The sequence below is a fragment of the Alosa pseudoharengus genome, unplaced genomic scaffold (genome assembly GCF_046254945.1).
Source record: "Alosa pseudoharengus isolate Yale_2024_CS ecotype anadromous, Long Island Sound unplaced genomic scaffold, YU_APseudo_1.1 YU_APseudo_1.1_scf_12, whole genome shotgun sequence".
NCBI classification, from domain to species: Eukaryota; Metazoa; Chordata; class Actinopteri; order Clupeiformes; family Clupeidae; genus Alosa; species Alosa pseudoharengus.
The window spans coordinates 9,606,007-9,626,205 of NW_027468587.1; the positions used below are offsets into that span (position 1 = coordinate 9,606,007).

General features: G+C 40.2%; 1 protein-coding gene across 1 annotated transcript; it reads right to left on the reverse strand.

Moving 5' to 3' along the window:
- Positions 1 to 1,560: 1,560 nt before the first annotated feature.
- On the reverse strand, positions 1,561 to 6,063 carry ctss2.1 (cathepsin S, ortholog2, tandem duplicate 1). The gene is made up of 8 exons (XM_076280040.1): positions 5,969 to 6,063; positions 5,723 to 5,853; positions 5,314 to 5,436; positions 4,746 to 4,898; positions 3,506 to 3,730; positions 2,561 to 2,726; positions 2,191 to 2,293; positions 1,561 to 2,047 (listed from the first exon to the last, which is right to left on the reverse strand). The coding sequence occupies exons 1-8, from the start codon at positions 6,003 to 6,005 to the stop codon at positions 1,948 to 1,950; spliced, it is 1,038 nt and encodes a 345-aa protein (XP_076136155.1). The 5' UTR covers positions 6,006 to 6,063; the 3' UTR covers positions 1,561 to 1,947.
- Positions 6,064 to 20,199: the final 14,136 nt, after the last annotated feature.

Consider the following 20,199-nt stretch of genomic DNA (forward strand, 5'->3'; position numbering starts at 1 on the left):
GTGGCTGTAGTGTTGGCTCTGGTCTGACGCAGTCTGAAGGCCTATTTATAGCCTCTGCTGTCGCACAAGTCTACATCCGTAATCACAGCTCCTCCAAAAGGAAACCACACTTGGTCAAACTTGAGAATAATCAGACTGTGTTGGATGTGTTAGGATTTTAAAGGTTAGATTTGTGGTTATGTTTTCTGAATTTTTTTTTTTTGATGGTCTGATAATGTCTGTGGCCTGGTAATGATTGTACTCACTGCGGGGCCATCTAGTGGTTGAAAGTGTAACTGACCTTCAGTATAACCATGAAGGAACAGATGAGTATGGAGGGAAACACCAAATTTGCCAGGCTCTTTCAACAGAATACAAGGAATGTTTATAATAACTAGTAGTCTAAAAAAAATGCCTCCAGCCAGCGCCAAAAAGCATAAAAATGTGACAGAAAAAAACCCTAAACCACTCTACTTCTCTACTTTTGTGCCCCTATCTGTTCTATGTACATACAGATGAATTCATCTACCTCAATTGTGTGATATGTTTGTGTAGCTGAGATGTTGCTTAACCAAAGACTCCGTCCTTTTCAGGGAGTGTCTCTCATTTCTTTTCAAAAACTGTGTGCTGGAATCAATCCCCACCAAACCAAAGGCTGATCAAGCCCCTTTTCAGTCGATGAGAGCAAAAGACGACATTCAAGTAGGAGCACTGCAGTGGAGGAGCTCAAATTATCAGCAGAATTATCTGATGATGATGTAATTGTTGGTTATAATGGAAAATGTACCTTGGCCAAGAGGACTTCCTCTAGACTCGATTCTCTGGAGGAGAATGTTTAAGACTAAACCAAAAAAAAAAAAATAGATGCCTGAAACTAATAATAGATCATTTTAAACTATTTTGTTGAGAAAAACCAAAAACAACTCAGCTTCTCAGCACTGGAAATGATGCATTTCAGTTCAGCGCTGTGCTCCTATTGAATGTCAGCCTTACTCCAAGAACACTATGCCATCAGTAGTATCATTTACGCCAAATCTGTAGATCAAATGGGAGTGACAATCGAAGCAAGAGGGGATCTTGCTGTGTACAAGGTTGCTTTTCCCTGAAGTGGATTAATGAGAAATATTTAAAAGAAGCCAAAAAACACATTAACAACAAAACTATTTTGGGTATTTCTTGCCTGTAGGCACCTACTCTGGTGGTGCAACCATTCATATGACTGTGTGTGTGTGTGTGTGTGTGTGTGTGTGCATGTGTGTGTGTGTGCGCGCGTATGTGTGTGTGTGTGCGCGCGCGTGTGTGTGTATGTGAAAGTTACCAATGTGGCTAACCAACCAAATACAGAATCATTAGACTTCAAAGTATCAATCAAGGCAAGACATTCTGTACCCATTTTGGAAAACAAGAATCACTTGATTACCTCATGAATTGTTTGTTGTGATGTTGCACTGAAAATAAAAAATGTCATTTTTAACTGTGGCATCGAGAGGATATTTCTTTCTGCTCTAAATTTTTGGTTAAAAACAGAGGACTTACAGTGATAGCTAAAGATAAAGGCTCATATCATTAGAGACACTCTGATCAATGTGAAATGATTTTAATTAAACGTTCATGATAGTTTGCTAACAATGATCCTTCTTATTTGTTAAGGAAGTATAGTTGATATATACTGCACATATAGCAAAGATCTTGCTAAACGTTTTACAGTCAGTCTACAGTTCAGAGGATGGAGGTCCATTTCACAACTAAGGCACTTAGATCAACATGAAAGAAATTATTTTAATAAAACATTCATGATAGTTTGCTAAAACTGATCCTCCTCATTTAATGATAAAGTATAGTGGTTATGCTGCATATTGCACATATAATAAAGATCTTGCTAAATATTAAAGATTTTGCTACAGTAAAAGAGTACACAAAACAATACAGATGCCAATCCCTTTAGGTAGTTCTCTCTGAGGAGGTCGATCACATGATTGGGTAGCAGGCATAACTGGCAATGCCACACTGGTTGCCCTTGTTGCGGGCCATGCGAATGAAGCCCTGTTCTCCAAAGCTCACACCCCAGCTGGGGAAAGAACCCAAACAACACAGTTAATGAGTGACATTGATTTCCCTCTAGCTCAGGTCATCAGCCTACGAATCCCTCTATTATTTGTCTGTCCACACACACTGCAGAGTGAAAGTCATTGTGCTGTATATGTTCTGTACCTGTTTTTAACCAGCCAGTAATCCTGTCCATCCAGGGTGCCATAACCCACTGCAAGCACTCCATGGTTTACCTTTTGACTGCACGACACGTCATTGTACACCCCTGTAAAGCCATACAAACATTGAGTTTACTCATTTGGCTGATGCTTTTATTCATTCTAAGGACCAGTTCCCCAGAGCATCTTGGAGTTAAGTGACTTGCTCAAGGACATAACAGTGGCAATCAGGAATTGAACCCTCAACTTTTCTGGCTGATTGCCCAGTCCGTTAGTCACTATGCTATCGTCGCCGCCATAATGCTTAGTTGACATACCTCATCTGCTGATGTTTTTGTTTTTTAGTCACAAAACTGCACATACTTAACACGTACCACTGCGGAAGAAGGTAAAGGTCGGGCGAGTGGCATCGATGGCAATGGAGATGGGCCCGATGGTGGCCACTGCTTGCTTCAGGGCCTCCTCGTTGTCCTCGGTCACGAAGCTGTAGCTAGTGCAGTTGGCAGCGCGCTGGTCAGCCTTGTACTTGCATGGACCTTCCTGGCAGTGGCAGAGCAAATCCATGAATTAATGACTTGTCACAAACAAAACAAACCAAAAATGTAGCTGCTTCAACCATAGATGGAAAAAATGCTTCCAGTGGGTGGACACTTGTGTGTTAATGTGGCCCACACTTTCAAGACATACTGTCTTCAGGAAGCTAAACTTTATAAAAAATATACATATTTCTGCATATAAAAATATATATTCCTGAACATGTTTCATAGAAATCTAGTAGGATGACAAAAAACATAAACATAACAATAGCCATAGTCAGACTATAAAAAAATGGTGGATGACCCAACACAGATATAGAAATAAATGTGACCAGAAGACACTAAGCAAGAGCAGAAGAGGAAGAGCAGAGGTTTCATGTAAACCCTTGCTTGTCACGAATGTGAAGTGGCTGCCTGTTGCACAAATCTGAGGCTAAATCTTGTAAAATCTGGTGCACAGCAACATAATAAATATGGCACAACTGATGGTGAGCAGATTCTTAGAGTGACAGTTGACTGGTGAAATCTGATTGGCTGTTGGCAGCCAACGATTTGATGAGCTGACCTGGATTTTAAATGTGATCAGCTAAAAGCACACCTAATGTCTACTTTCCATTTTCATCCTACTCTTTTAAAAATGATTCCAGAGATGGAAAATGTCACAATGCTATTCTATTGTAATACTGAAGAAAAACATGGAAGGGGAAGAGGAACCAATACAATTACAGAAGTAATTCCCTGCAGCAGAGTTGCATCAACTCAGTACAAATCGTGTCAACTTACAACCCCCTGGTATGGGTAAGCAGCATCCGAGTCTATGCCGTGGTTGTCAATGACATACTGGAACGCATGATGCATGAGCCCGCCGCTGCAGCCCTTGTTGCCATACTTGGATGAACAGTCCACCAGATTCTGAGGGCTGAGATCCACCAGCTTCCCCGTGGTCTTCTTTAGCTGACCCTCCAGGGCCCCCACAGCACTGAACGCCCAGCAAGACCCACAGGCACCCTGACAGACACAGCTGGTTAGCTTGTGGAACCTTCATACTAATTTCAAGAATTTCAAAATAGAACTAACTTCACATTGCTCATGTATTGCATTGTATATGTAATTAAACGTTGGGTAACACATTACTTGACAGTATCGACATAAGAGTGACATGACATGACATGACACATTAACCCTAACTCTAACCCTAAACCTAACCCTAATCCTAACCCTAACTTGTTATGACAAAAAACGAATGACAATGAGAAAAGCGTTATGTCATAAATGTTTATGACTTGTTTATGACACGTTCATTATAGTGTCATGTCACTCTTATGTCGATACTGTTAAGTACTGTAAAGTGTAACCGAACGTTGCAGTATCAGATATGACATTCAGGAGAAATGTGAACGTGATATAAACTACATTTTAACCGAACGTTGCAGTATCAGATATGACATTCAGGAGAAATGTGAACGTGATATAAACTACATTGTAAGTAAAAACTCACCTTAAGAATGGGGAAGACATATAGTGAGGAAGTTGAGGCTTTTGCCTCTTCCTAATCTACCCTTTTCAAAGATATTTCATCATATGACAAAGCCATATTGTTTTTTTTCATCCAACTCCAGACACCACCATATAAGGCAAAAAGAGCCTACAGTCTCTATGAAAATGGCGCAATGTAGGAATTCCCCATTTAATTTTCAAAGTACTGGGTACCATTTAGGACTAAGGGGGTACCCAATAGATAGATAGATAGATAGATACTTTATTGATCCCCAGGGGAAATTCAAGATATGTTTAAAATCAACAAAAAGGATCATGCTCCTACCCACGGCAATAACATTATAGTGAAATACCAGGCATTCTGGGCACACATTGGCAATGTTGGAGACTCCGTTCTCCATATTGTCAGTATCAGAGTTTGAGGCCGTTATTTTAAGGTAAAAGAACTACAACATGTTATGGTTATGGGATTTGGCAGACACCTTTGTCCAAAGCGAACATGTTGCTTTAATTAGTGTAACTGTACCTGCATTTTCACCCCTGTGACATAGCCCTCCTGTCTCCAGTCAACAGAGTCAGGGATCAGTGCACCAGAGGAACCCAAGAACGCTGAGGTGTCCCTCTTTAGGTCTGAGGGCACACGCAGCAGCGCAAACCGCTGAAGAATCTCCTCGGATGTCTGTCAAGAATTCAGCATGAAATATCTCAACAAGACATAAGAAATTCAGCTGTAGGCTATCGAATACATATCCACATCTATACTTATTTGTGGGTAACTCATAAAATATATCAACCGTAGTTGTAAAATATATCAACTGTAGTTGTATTGTTTTGCTTGAGTAAAGATATATCAAATAACAATACCCAATTACAGGCCTACTGAAATGACTTGGAAACAAAATGGAAAAAGATATTTATGAAAACTCATTAAAATGATGGATATAGCGTTTTGGAACCAAACTCTTCATATACTGATCTGTTTTTCTCAAAACACATGAGGTAGAATAAAGACACAGCTTGTAGTCATGGTCTAAGATTAGTGTGATTTTAGGAAAGAAAGACAAGGGCATATTTAATGGCCAAACACGGCATACCAGGTCTCCCATGTGGTTCATGGACAGATCATAGGTGTGCATTCCCATGGAAACTTCCAGATTGTGGAGAGAAATTAGCTGCAGATTCTTCTCCCATATCTCCCGTCGCGTAGCATCCTCTGCCTATTACATGGCGTAACATACATTAACATAGTTATTATCTTATAATGACAAGTCCTACATGATATAGTCTGACATATAATCCTCCACGACAAGAATTGTGCTACTAAATAGCACTGTTATTCAAAGTTCATGCAGCAATCTTAACCTTGTAAATCTAGTTATACTGTAGTCATAAAGTAATTGATGTTGAATGATAAAAGATCCCAATCAAAACAAAACAGAGGTCAAGAATTCAATATCTCCTTTTCATTGCAATAATTGAGTAACTTTATAGACAGAAACTGACCTCGATGTCATAGGCCTTGTTGTGCGTCTTCTTCCACAGGTGCCAGTGCAGGTCTAGCGATGAGTCTGTTAAAGCCACTGACGTCCCCGCCAAGCACACCACAACAATCAAGGCACACCTCAGCATTGTGACTGCAGGGTTGAAAAAAACAAAAAAACAAAAAGATACACAGCGATTTCACCACGGATGTACAAGCAGTGTCAACGTTCTCTCAATCTTCTATTTCTATAAGCCTAGTGTGTTTACCAAGGGTCAGAGATCCCAAAGCCAATTCTGATAACATTCACAGACTCTCCCTAAATATATTGAGCCTGGTAACTTGGCAACTTTGCATGTGACCTGTTTTAAGCAGGAAGTGTTGTCAGAGCTGAGACAAGCTTAATGCCCTGACAGAGCGTTATAGAAATATTCCTGTCATGTGGCATGATGTGATGGTCAGTTCAGCCACACCATGACTCCACAAAAATGTCATAAGATTAGAGAAGACAGAAGTGAAATTCAAACCTAAGCATTTTCAACAGTGGAATGGTGTCATATACAAATTATGGCAATGGAAAAAAAACATGTTCAACTTTATCATCACCTGACATAGGCCTACTAATTAAAAGATTGAATTATCTTTTTTCCTGGAGTTTATTTATGGAGAACTGTTACAGGCGATGTCAGTTTAGCTTACACAACAACCTGACTCCAATAGGATATGAGGAAAGGTTTCACAAAAGGAACTTTGACAGACAAAGCCATAACAAAAATTTGGTTAATTGCTGAAAGCCCCTTTCTCTCTTAAAAAAATGGTTTATTGTTTGATTGATCTATATCTAAGAAACATCATATTGACAACAACAGTGCTGCCGTAGAATTGTCTTTGAAAGACAGTGAGACAATAGGCTACCATTACCTGAGGAAGTGACCTATAAAAACGAAAGTAAAATTATGCTACATTGTAACTTCTAAAATGCCTAAAGTAGGCCTATATTACAAAATAATTATTGGTCGTATGAGGGAAATCAATAGCCTATGGCAAAAGAGATCGTTAAACATTCTTACCTCAGCTGGCTATCACAGACGACTGTATGTCGAAATAGGCTGCGCTGTTTTAAATTTCCTGTTTTCATAATGAAAGTGTCACATGATTGAAACTGAACTTGCCCAAAACCACCCCCTGCCTTTCTCTCTCAACACACCGAACATGCAATTTAATTAAGATATTTATTTTATTAAACTTGGATTGAGGTAGAAGCCTATATTTGTGTGTGTCTGTGTTTATGATGATTTCTTTCTCCGTCTGTGTTAGGAAAGGCCTGAACTCCCAAGTAGCCTAACCGTCTACACACAGGTGTAACCATATCTTTAACTTCCAACCCGAACCCGTCCTAACTGAATAAATAGCATGATACCAACACATTACCTATACTGTACATTGAAGTAGACTTCCATAGGATGTGTCTTTAAGTTTAAGTAGTAGGACCTTGACCTCGTAGGTGACATCACTGGTTTCACTTCCTCTGACCATAAATCTAACGCTTACATTTACTTTTAGGCTAAGCTATAGGCTACATTTCTTCATTTAACAGACGTTTTAATCCAAAGCGAACATGAGGAATAGCCTAACATTCAAGGCCTACAATGCAGACCTTAGGCGGCCACACTCAACAGTCTACTAGCCTATTTGAGAATGAGAGTGCAGGGGCCTCATTTATAAAGCGTTCTTACGCACAGATTTGATCTTAGACCGTGCGTACGCTCAAATCCATGCCAACGCTCAGATTTATAAAAACCGTCTTTGACGTGGAAAAGTGCTTATCTCCACGTCAGGTTCAAACTTGACGTACGACCATTTCCTTGTGGTAATGCCTGGGTACTGCAAGTAATCTGAGGTCCAAGTGCGATGCATTTTCAAAATTCCAAGACCAACGATCTTATGTCTTTCTTTGCCATATGCATGATCAATATCAGAAGATTTTTAAAGACGTTTTTGGACGCAGCTTAATGTTTCATGGTTTGGCATAAAACTGCTAATGAAAACTATAGCCCACTTAAGAAAGTGAAAATACGTATAGCTTACTTATTTCACAATATCAAAAAAAACCCACCAAGACCTACGATAGAATAATTGAAACATTCTTACAGGTGATCTAGTATATGTAGTGTTCTCACCAATCTAATATTGACCATCAAATGTCCAATTGCCCTCGTTTAGGAGAGGAAGGCATTCAAAAAGGCATTCGAACAGTTTGATAATGTTGGAGGTTATTGTGCAGTATTGGGAATATAGGATAGTATTTGATCATACAGTTTTGAATGTTAAAAGTGAATAAACTTTTTTGAGAGGTGGATAAACTCTAATAAGAAGTGGGTAGGCCTAAACTCTATTTCTGAAAATTCAGAGCTGGATAAACTGCGTTTACTCGCGTTTAGCCTCCACTACATCCTAATTTGCGCTCATAGGCCTATTCCCAGCTTCGTAACAGAAAGGTAATATTTGACTGTATGTAGGCTATAGATATTTTATATCATATATAGCCTACACAACCAAGGGACGGAAGTTATCCTCTGAAAACAGGGCATCTTCATATTTAGTGTTGCGTAAAGATTTAGTGTTGCGTAAAGAGGTGCAGAGCGCGCACCTGTTTGCTTTTTTTGACTGGCAGTGCCCAAGATCAGATGACAATACGTGAGTTGAATAATGTAGGATAAAATATAAAGGTAAGCCTAAAGCAAACAATAAAGGACAATGTTTAAGCCATTGGACATTATTGAAAGAAAATGATAGCAAAGATATGCAGAATGAATGAAAAATGACCGGCGAACTAGGCTACTTTTTCAGCAAAAACATACCCTAAAAGAAACGTTAAGCCTGCATGACATATCACGCTTATAATTTAGTCCTCTGTTTTGTAGGCTAAATCAGCATATTACCCTGGGTCATATTGGAAACGTACAGTAGCCTACTGTACCATAACGTACAGGATTATATAGGCCTAGAGGTCTTTCCTTAAGCTAGGCCTACCCATTTTTTTTTCCTACAAAGTAGGCCTAAACATACGAAATGTTGATTATTCACATTACTGCAAGCAAAAGGAATGAAAGCGAGCAGAGGACAATGGACATGGATGCATACGATCTCTTTCCAGAAAGCTTTGCTGGAAAAAACATAATTAGGTAAGCTATTCGAACTGACGCATATAGGCTAGTTAACATCAGATGGCATAGGCTAGGCCTATACAATGTTTTCAATATATAATTTTACATAAGCTACAGCTTTTAGGCCATTGATTTCATTAAAACATATGCTAATGATATTGATGAGGGGGTGTTTACAAGGCGGAGACCTAAAACCATCCGGCTGCGCACAAGTTGACGTCCATTTGTGATTTATAATGGGCACATCTGGAAGGGTGGCGTACGCACGTTTTTTTGTGCGTACGTTCGTTTTCTCTGAATCACACGTACGATCATTTCAGAAATGATCTAAGATCAAATGAAGGATGGTTTCTACGCAACACTTTTATAAATGAGGCCCCAGAAGTTTTAAGTATACCTAAAAAAAAAAAAAAAAGTTTTTAAGTATATATATAGGCCTATGCTATAGGCTAGCCTACCAGAGGTTCTCAATTTTTTTCTGTCATTCCCCACTTCGGAGACAAAATGTCAACGAGGCAAAATGGAAACGTTAATTTATTTATTTGCATTTTGGTTCCAAGTTTCATTTCCCGTCTCAGTCCGCTGGATCAGGATCAGATGTTATTTTAGCCTACTTTATATGCTAGTCTGTTTATGACTCTTGTCATAACGTTGTTTGTGTTTGTGTGTGGCTTTGAACCTATGTGTTGAATCTATGATCTTCCTTGTCAAAAAAGAAAGAAGAGGCACTTTTTTTAAATGATTATTTCCTCCTGTTCCTCACGCCCCACCTGTAATGTCTCTATTCCCCACTAGTGGGGCCCGCCCCACACTTTGAGAACCAGAAGGAGAAAGTACAAGTAGCCTACAAAGGTACAAGAAGAAACGTATAGGCTACTGAATAGGCCCACACTTCACTGAATAGTTGGCCTAGGCCAGCGTTTCTCAAACTGTGGGTCGCGGAGACATGCCAGGTGGGGCGCGAACTGACGTGAAAAACAGGAGTTTTTTATTTTTATTTTATTTTTTATCTGTAGCCTGGGTCCAGGTAGCACCCGATGCGCAATGGACGCACTGTGTTATTCACAGGGAAGCGCTCGTGTCAAGGCAGCAGTTAGTCCCGACCTACATGAGATTTTGAACGTTGTTGTGAGAGTGGCTTTCCCGAGGTAAAGTGCTGTCGCGCGTGTTTGAGCTCCGAGTCGCCTCTTCTTGGAGGAGGAGCGCATGTTTGAATCTGCAAGCACGTTCACTAATGAACATTTCTTGACAAAGCTGGCCTATCTTAGCGATATATTTGATATATCTTAGCGATACATTTGAGTTAAATGTCCAGTTACAAGGCAAAGACAAGCACCTGACCTAACTCACCTAGCAAATAAGATTACTGCATTCACCAAAAAAACTTGAGTATGAGACAGGCGCCTCGATCGCGACAGTATTATGCCTTTGAGATTTCTGAGCGAAATCGCTGAAACGTCTGATTGGGAGCCACTCTTGTGATCCCATGTATTAAACAGTAGGACTACATCACATCCCTGCAAAGTTTATTTCAAAAATATTTCCCAACCAGCAGTGCTCAGTATGACTGGATTATGGATCCATTTAATTCAGCATGTTGGTATTTCATTGAATATATTGTACAATGCTGGAAAATGGCCTATGCTTCCTAATATGTTGCTGGAAAACAGAAATATGTGTGTTATGTATTTATTTATTATTATATCTGCAGCATCAGCTGATTTTAACTCTGTTGAAGAGGATATATTTAGAACTTGTCATTATTTCAATAAATTTGACAATTTTAAGCTTGACCTACCACTTTCTTAGAGCGATAAGGGACAGGTGGGGCTCGAGAATGCCCCCTTGATCAAAGTGGGGAATGAAAGAAAAAGTTTGAGAACCACTGGCTTAGGCAAATACACACATACGAGTAGACTGTGCAATTGAGACATCTTGAGTGTGCAGCATATATGAGCCCAAGTTGTGATTTTTGCTCTGCACATGCATAGTAGTTTTTTTTTCAAAGTAAGTAAATTTTCACTTCACCATGTATCCTACCTTGCAATGAATACGTACCCTCATGTAACTTGTATTACTGTATTACAAACGTTATTCTGTGCCCTACAAACTGGTATATTTCATGACATTGTCATGTAAGGTCATTGCAGAATCTAGTGAAATGTGCGAGGTGGTGCAAGGGCACCGTTGAGACACACTTGTTAGTGTGGAACGTAGCCTACTATTTGTACGGTTTGCCAGTTCCAGTTCCAGTGTTTAATATAATTTGTTCCTGTTTTATTCCTTTTAATCAATGCTAATTTAAATTAAATGAATTAATTTCAATAAAGAAATAGGTCTCTCGCCCTATTAAAGCTGCATTTTGCAAGTCTGACATATTGAGGGGATTTATCCAAAATGTTGAATGTTTACAACTCTCATGCCCCTCCACAACTACCACCGAGCACCCTCTCAGTGTGCACCAGACTGATGACAGTCAGATCTCACACAGCCCTGCTCTGAAGAACCGGGAGCTGTGAATTTTTGCAAAAAAATAATAGGCTCAAGGTGGAGGTAGAAGTGTTTTTTTTTTCTAAAACCGGCTGATTTATATTGTTCTGTCGGAGCATAGTGTCGGTTTCAGTGAATATGATCAAAAAAATCTTTCCAACTGCAGCTTTAAGGCCTATTACAGTTTTTTTGTGATTGCTTAAGCACATTTTTTGTAACTATGTCTCTTTTTGCAAAACTCTACACACAAATAGGAAAACCTTTCACCCAATCAGCAAAACATTGTAGTTCTCTTGCAAAAGCTAACACACCTTGTTTACAGTTTTTTTCAACTGCTTACACACTAAATCTTTGCTTGTCACACAATTTTCTAAACATGTCCTCCAAACATCATAACCCGACACCAAACCATACACTAATTCTCAGTGTTTGACTCAGTTTTCAATTGACTAAAACACATTTTGCAAAACACCACACACAATTTTCTACCTAACACACAAAAATCTAACAGGAAGTAACTTGATTTCGTTCTTCAAACACAATCCATCAAAATGCCACACTAAATCACCAGTGCTTCACTCTTTCTCCTCACATGTGTAAACACTCTTTACTTTACTGAACACCATCCAATCATTGCCTTAGTATAGGTCTATGAATAGATGTAGTCTCTATATAGGTATGGACCCTTTCAATCTGCTCCTAGAGGATTTCCGGTTGAAATATTCAGAACCAATGCAGATACTTTGAAAATTACAGTAATCGGACTTTAGCTTACAGTAATGTTCTACAAAAAGTTGACTATGTAAAATGTGTCTTTTTACTTTATTTTTGTTTGTCCCTATGTTACAGTACCATTACCTCAATACATTTTTCTGTGCCTCCAGAAATGCCTTAGGAACGCTTACTGTAGAATTGTTTGTTTCTGCAGTTGAAAGGGTCTATAGGCCTATGAATACATACTGTACACGACCCCCCCCCCCCCCACACACACACACACACACACTTGTCTTTAGAAAAAAACCAAATCAGTGTTTTTAAAACTCCATGTACATCTGGTGGTCACTGTATTCTTCTTTGCTTTTTTTCTTGTTTGCTGTAAAATACTGTATTCACAACAGCAAATTACGTATTTGGGAAAAATCACTATTTTTGGTTTCAATAATGCTTGCATTTTTACTGTGTATTTCAACTTCTCTTTGTTGATACCGTAACTTTCACTCTTGTATGGAAATACATATAGAAAGCCTAAGACAGAAGAGCTTTAGGTTTTGAGCAACAGTGTGTACACAACCCCCCCCCCCCCGCCCACACACATAAACACACACACACACACTTTTCTTTGGAAAACGCAAAGTAATTTGATAGTAGTCAGTCATTTCCGTCTTAGGCAAGATCAGCTTTTTCAGAAGTCCATGTACATCTGGTGGTCATTGTATTTTGCTTTGCTTTGTTCTTGTTGCTGTAAAATACTGTATTTGCAACAGCAAATTATTTGCGAAAAATCACTATTTTTGGTTTCAATAATTCTGTGTATTTCAACTTCTCTCTGTACCGTAACTTTCACTCTTGTATGGAAATACATAAAGCCTATGAAAGACAGAAGAGCGTTAGGTTTTGAGCATCAGTGTCTATATGATGTATCCAAAATGTCATATTATGACAAAAGTGTTTGTAATGTGAGGCGAATGTTTGCTTTAAACATGTGTTTTTGACATTTTGAATGTTGTGTGTCATTTTGCTGCAGATTTGAGGCATTTTGCATTTTGTGTAAGCAATTGTGGGTTTTGTGTGTAGAGTTTTGAAAAATAGACACAGAGTTTTGAAAATGTGTGTAAACAATTGTAAAAAACTGTAACTCTTCACACTTTTGTAAAAATGGTGTTTTCGTATCAAACAGTAAACACAAGCCATCACAATAGTAAGCACACAACGTGCCAACTACACACTGATGGTATGAATAAAAACACATCTGGCTTTTGCTTTCTCTGTGCACAAGGTAGACTATGTCAGTTTGAGGTCATACTTTTGTCATAGTTCTGTAAACATATAGGGATCCCAATTCAAGTATTAGTGTTTATTTACACACATAAAAACAAACACAAGTGTGTTTTTCCAAGTCAAAATACAAAATAGCATTTCACTGAGACAAAACAAATCAGTCTACATCGGGTCGTCTCTCTCAAAATTTTGTCTACATCGCATGCAATGTCCTAGTCCAAGGCACCGGGAAAAAATATACAGTAGTGTGGAATGCCGTATCCAGGCCTGACATGACAATATCCCCAAATGTAGACTGATTTTTTTGCCTGTAAAAGGGCTATTTCTTTATCTTCTTACCCTTCCTCTTCTCCCTCCCCATCCTCCTCTTTGTCCTCTGCCTCTAACTTCACCTCCTTGCCTGTCTCCCTCTCACTTCTTCACCTCCGCTTCCTCTTCATTCTCTTTTTCCTCTTACTTCTTCACCTCCACATCCTAATCTTCAGCCTCCTCTAATTCTTACTTTTCTCACTCTTCCTGCTCCCTCTATTGTACCCATTGTACATTACCTGTGGCTTATTTGTAGTGCTTAGGCTGATTGCAAAGTGAACTAATTATCTAAAACAGTTTTCACATGAGAAAGTGTGCCAGAGAGTTGGCAAAATAGTGAAAATAATAGTCATACATGTGTATAGATTTGCTAGGAGTGTGTTGATCATTTGGAAATTGAGTGTAAAGCATGAGTTGTGTTTACAGTTCTGCAAAAAGAGTGCTGTGCAGTGAATTGTGCCTACAGTTGTGCAAAGTGTGTGTTACAAAATTGCAAACTGAGTGCAAAGCAGTGTTTGTGCTTTTAGTTTTGCGAACTCAGTGAGTGGCTTTGCTATAAGTATTAATAGTTTTAGAAATTGTGCTATAAGAATCACAGTTGTGTTTAAGCATTCAGAAAAAACTGTAATTAGGCTACATTAAAACACGTTGCCCTCTAGGCCTAGGCCTATTGCCATTTTTATTTATTTATTATATTTAGGTTAGGTTGAACGGTTAGTTGACTTTAGCCTACACTGTAAAAAACGAAAGGTTAGGGCTTTTCAATTTATCAAACCACATTATGTTACAATTACATGAAACAGAATTAAACACATCCTTATTGTGTTCAAATATTCATTCTGATTGAGTAATCCATTTTTTCTAATTGAATCAAGTAAGGTAGGCGTATATACTGGGGGGGGGGGGGGGGGGGGGGGAGGAAAAGAGGGTTTGTCACATTTAGGCTACTAAACCACAAAACATTAAATTAAACAAACTCATGTTTTTCTTTCGAACATAATGTTATTACATTGAACTGACATATTTTGCCACAGCAATTACTGTAATTCATCCAACAGAATCATGTCAGATCAATGTGAAGCACCTAAGTACTGAACAAGTAAGGCAAATTAACACATGGGATGCCTGGTGGTTTCATTGTGTTCCCATGAGCCTTTGAGATATTGAGATACACTGAGACACTAAACACTGAGATATTCATGCAGCTAACAGTGTTGCCAAAAGTTTTCACATGAGTTTCTTAAAGAGAGTTATGTTTAGAGACCAGTAGCATTTGGAGCCGAGTTCTATGTTATGTGAAATTGCTATTTTGTGTTTGGACTTGGAAAAACACACTTGTGTTTGTTTTGATGTGTGTAAATAAACACCAATACTTGAAGTTTGGATCCCTGTATGTTTACAGTACAGAACTATGACAAAAGTATGACCTCAAACTGACAGTCTACCTTGTGCACAGAGAAATCAAAAGCCAGATGTGTTTTTTATTCATACCATCAGTGTGTAGTTGGCACATTGTGTGCTTATTATTGTGATGGCTTGTGTTTACTGTTTGATACGAAAACACCATTTTTACGAAGGTGTGAAGAGTTAAGCAAGGTGTGTTAGCTTTTGCAAGAGAACTACAATGTTTTGCTGATTGGGTGAAAGGTTTTCCTATTTGTGTGTAGAGTTTTGCAAAAAAAGCCATAGTTACAAAAAATGTGCTTAAGCAATCAGAAAAAACTGTAATCAATTTCACTGAAATTACTTGATCAAATTTGGTTATCACAGCATGAATCAATTTCGTAAACGTAGACATTTCATTCATGTGCAACCGATGTAGCCTGATAAAATCAAGTAATTCCAGCAATTCTTTTTTTTCAGTGTACAGCATTAAAATGGGTGTCTCAACTGTGGTATACTGTCTCAACTGTAGCCTTCCCTAATTGTGGGATATATAAACTATTTGTAGGCATTATTGATTGATAATTTCTTAGCCTACAAGCAAAGGAAATATTATGTGGGAAACCACTTCTTTTCAGTAGGCCTATCTAGTTTTTTGTGTGATAGTGGAAAAAGTAAAAAGTGTCTCAATTGTATTCAGTCTACCCATATTGTCCACTAAGGGTCGCTATCAACCTAGAATTCAACGAATAGGCCTATAGCTGTTGTCTAAATGGTTGAGAATGTTGCCATCTAGTGAACAGTTCTCGTAACGGGCAGTTGGGCATTATGAATGGTAAACGGGTTGTTGTCTGCAGTGCTTCAGTTTCACCTGCATGAGTGTCGAGCATTACCAATCCGCCGCAGTGTTCAGCAACTTCCTATGGCTATTTTACAAGAGATACGACCTGCAGCTGAAGTGCCGTTCGCCCTATTAAGAGTTCACGTGTATTGAAATGATTTTGGAAACGTTATTTTAAGGTAAAAAAACTCTTTAGGGGGGCTTTAATCTGTTCTGTTTTTAACTGAATATGTCCTTATTTCTTCCTGGCTCCTTTCGTCACTCAACCATGCCCCCCCCCTCTCTCTCTCTGGAGGCTACTCTGAAAGCACCAAACATTAGAAATATTATCAGCAAAAAGTTTCTTACATGATGTTCAGGAATGAACAACTAGCCATTTCTAATCTGAATGGCAAATCAAGAAATATTGACTAATCTCTTAGGGGCTTTGTACACAGTGCAATGTTTTGCAGTATTCCACCAACATGTTTTGTTTTGTCTTCATGCAATTACTGACACATTAAGCAAAATATTTTTGTTAATCTTCAAGACAGACATATAGGGCATTACCCTTATACCATACACTGCCTGCATGAAAACATTTACTGACATGCATGGGGCATGACATCACCAAAGGTTATCTAAACCCGCCTATCAGATTTTGTGTTGTTTTTTCTCAGAAATGCCAAAACCCAAGGCCAACTGTAAATGTGAGTGTGTTAGTTTGGCTATGGCAAATAATTCCATCCCATTCAAGCTACAGGGCATTACCAAAGCATCAACTAAATTTTTAGAAGAATGCAAGGGATGGTCAGAGTTTCAATAATGTTTTTTTTTAATTATTATTCGCAAAATGCAAACATTTGCAAACATTCTATATAGCCAAGCTACACAGCAACAGCTTTGAGAGGCTCTGAAATTAGGTGGTACAAGAGTTATGAATGTAAAGTTTTACAGTAGTATTTTTACATTATAACGTTTGCCCAGGCGTAAGGTAAAAATCCACTTTTTGCAACACCCACCCTGCTCTTCCCATCCCAATTTTCAATAAACTCTGTGAAACCATAGGCCTGCCTCATGTCAACACATTGAGAACTACTACACTACTAGTAGTATTTAACTAGTACACTAGTAGTAGTATTAAATTAGTTCACAAATGGTAGCATAATGGTGTGTAAATGGTGTGTGTGTGTGTGTGTGTGCATGTTTAGATGATGTTCTGTCTGTTTCCTCTGATTCAAAAACTATAGGTCTATGTTGAGCACCATCCACACAAAGACACACACATTAAGAATAAAAACAAAAGGTGGCAGTAATGGTCCGTTGTAACAGCTCATTCACAGAGTCTGTTTTTGAGAACTTGAACTTTCTTAGACAGCACGGTGCATTACAATTTTCTGGAGCACTTCAAAAGGGTACTTGGGTAGTTGAGATTTAGTGCATACATTAAGCCAAACAACATGGCAACAGCTGATGCAACGCTGTCCAGATCCTGCAGTACCTGCTGGCCTTCCAAAACAATCCCAATGTCCTCTGGTTGGCTGGTGGCATCACTTTTGACAATGTAGATTCCAAATGTAGTCTCCTCAATGGCTTCTTGGATGCAGATTTCATCTTCTGCCTGCAGAGTGCACAGTCAAAAGAAACAGAGTAAGATCAAAGAACAGAGCAATGTTTCTTGGGTTTTTTGGAAAGATGAGTGCCTAGGTATCTTCTAAATTTTGCAAGCTTTATTGTCACATTATTTCATATAGAAGCGAAAAATATAAAATATAAATAAATCATAGTAAAAACAATTAAATAATATAAGCAATTAATCATGGGTAAAACAAATGTATCATTCTATCTTAGAAATATCTATCTTTGCAGTATGTGCAGTGAATGACATCAGTGTTCAGGTCCATGAGTAAGTTCATGACTAAAGTTTAGTAAAGCTTAGCATAGACTGAAGTTTAGAGCAGTCTATGGTTAAATCAGAGCAGAGGTGATGAATTTATCTTCATATGTATGCAAATAAGGACTAAAAAGTGAATAATGCATAATTCTTAGTTTCCATTGTTTAACAGAAAACCAATATACAATTTATGAAAGCCATGCTCTAAGCAAATTTCATAAAGGACATACCTCGTCTACTTCAAAAAGCGCTGGCCATCAGCTCACTCCCAGCTTACATGGGACGTAGGGGATGCGATGGCCTCTGCTGTATTGTGCCGTCGACAGGTGTGGCTTGCACAAACTTCTTTGTCAGAAGCCATCAAGACAGAAATGCTTAACCTTCCTGTGGCACCTGGGCATGTTTTTCATCCAGGATCCCAGGAGGTGCTTGACCGTGCCGAACGCGCTGCAGCATCTAGGGAGGCGGTTCAGCGCGTGTGTGGCAGAGCAGCTCCAGCCCTCAACCGTGCACCAACGGTTTAGGTTTAGGCAGCGGCCGCCTGGCCAGCCCCCATAGACAGCTAGCAACTTTCAGGGCCAGCGCTTTCATGCAGCTAGCCGGTGGACAAGCCTCAAATCCCCAACCCAGGGGGAGGTGGGGACCGAAACCAGGCAGAGGCAAAAATGCAGCGGTCAGGGGCTGCCCGTTCCGCTTCCCAGCTGTCTCGGATCTCTTGGGAAGGGATTGTGCCCGACCCTTGGGTCGTGGTAACAGTAGTTCACGGGTACCGGCTACAATTTCGACGGCGGTCCCACGGCATTTTCAGGAGTCAAGGTAACATCTGTAAAAGACCCAATTTTAAAGTCCGTCCTCCACAAGGAGGTTCAAGAGCTGCTTTTAAAAGGTGCCATCTCAGAGGTACCACCCAGCGCACAGGAAGCTGGGTTTTATTCCAAATATTTTATTGTGCCCAAAAAAGACGGCGGTGATTGGCCTGTTCTCGACCTCAGGTCCCTAAATCAGTATCTCAAGGTGCTGCCGTTCAAGATGGTTCACACCGCAGTGGTGATACAGTCCATCCAGCAGGGCGAGTGGTTTACGTCTCTGGACTTGAAGGACGCATACTTCAATGTGTATCTCCGTTTTGCCTTCCAAGGAAGGGTGTTTCAGTTTCAGGTCCTTCCGTTTGGCCTCTCACTGGCCCCAAGAATTTTCAGCCAGGTGGTGTCTGCTGCACTAGCCCCCCTCCAGGCACGGGGTTTGAAAATACTACCTTACCTGGACGACTGGCTCATCTGCGCCCCCCTCTCAAGGGCAGGTAGTGCGCGACACAGAGACAGTTTTGGCCCACATCCAGTTCTTAAGTTTCACATTCAATTGGAAGAAAACCAATTTGCAGCCCCGTCAACAGACAGAGTTCCTGGATATTTTCCTCGAGCATTTTCAGTCAGCATGAAAACGTCTCTGACTGGTCAGAGGTGGCGGAGGAACTGCTGATATGTGCATGGCCACGACTCGCCCCACTGAGGACTGTGCACATCCCGAGCATGGCAAACCGAATGGCCGACATGCTCTCAAGGACTGGACCACTCCCGGGAGAATGGAGACTGCACACAGATGTTGTCAACCAGACCTGGACGAGGTACGAGGTTGCACAAGTAGACCTGTTTGCGTCAGCAGAAACAACCCACTGCCCAGAGTGGTACTCCCTTAAGGGGCAGGGGGGCAGTTTGGGCCTGGATGCTCTATCACAAGAGTGGCCAACAGGCTTACTGTACGCTTTTCCTCCACTCCCTCTCATCCCACAGGTCCTACGGAGGATCAAGGAGGGTCAACAGCAGACGGGCAGGTCTGGCATCCGAACCCAGCTACCCTTCGCCTTTGGCCGTTGCGGAGCCCATCGCTGAACGCTTAGATGAGTCTGTTCAGGAGACACTCGACAACGCTAGGGCCCTATCTACTCGAGACACTCGACAACGCTAGGGCCCCATCTACTCGAGACACTCAACAACGCTAGGGCCCCATCTACTCGAGACACTCAACAACGCTAGGGCCCCATCTACTCGAGACACTCAACAACGCTAGGGCCCCATCTACTGGAGACACTCGACAACGCTAGGGCCCCATCTACTCGAGCCAGCTATGCGCTCAGATGGAGAATTATTTCAGATTGGTGCTGTAGCATGAATCTTGAGCCAGCAGCAACTTGTCCTGTGCCTCATGTTTTGTGCTTCTTGCAGTTCCAGTTGGATCAAGGCAAAGCGGTCAGTACAGTGAAAGTCTATGCTTCAGCCATTTCTGATTTCCACCAGGGCGAGAACAACGGGCCTCTCGGGAAGCGTCCATTGGTGTCTCAGTTCTTGAAGGGGGCACGCCGGGTATGTCCAGCTCGTACCCTACGGACACCAGGCTGGGACCTTCCCATGGTTTTAAAGTCACTCACTGAAGCTCCATATG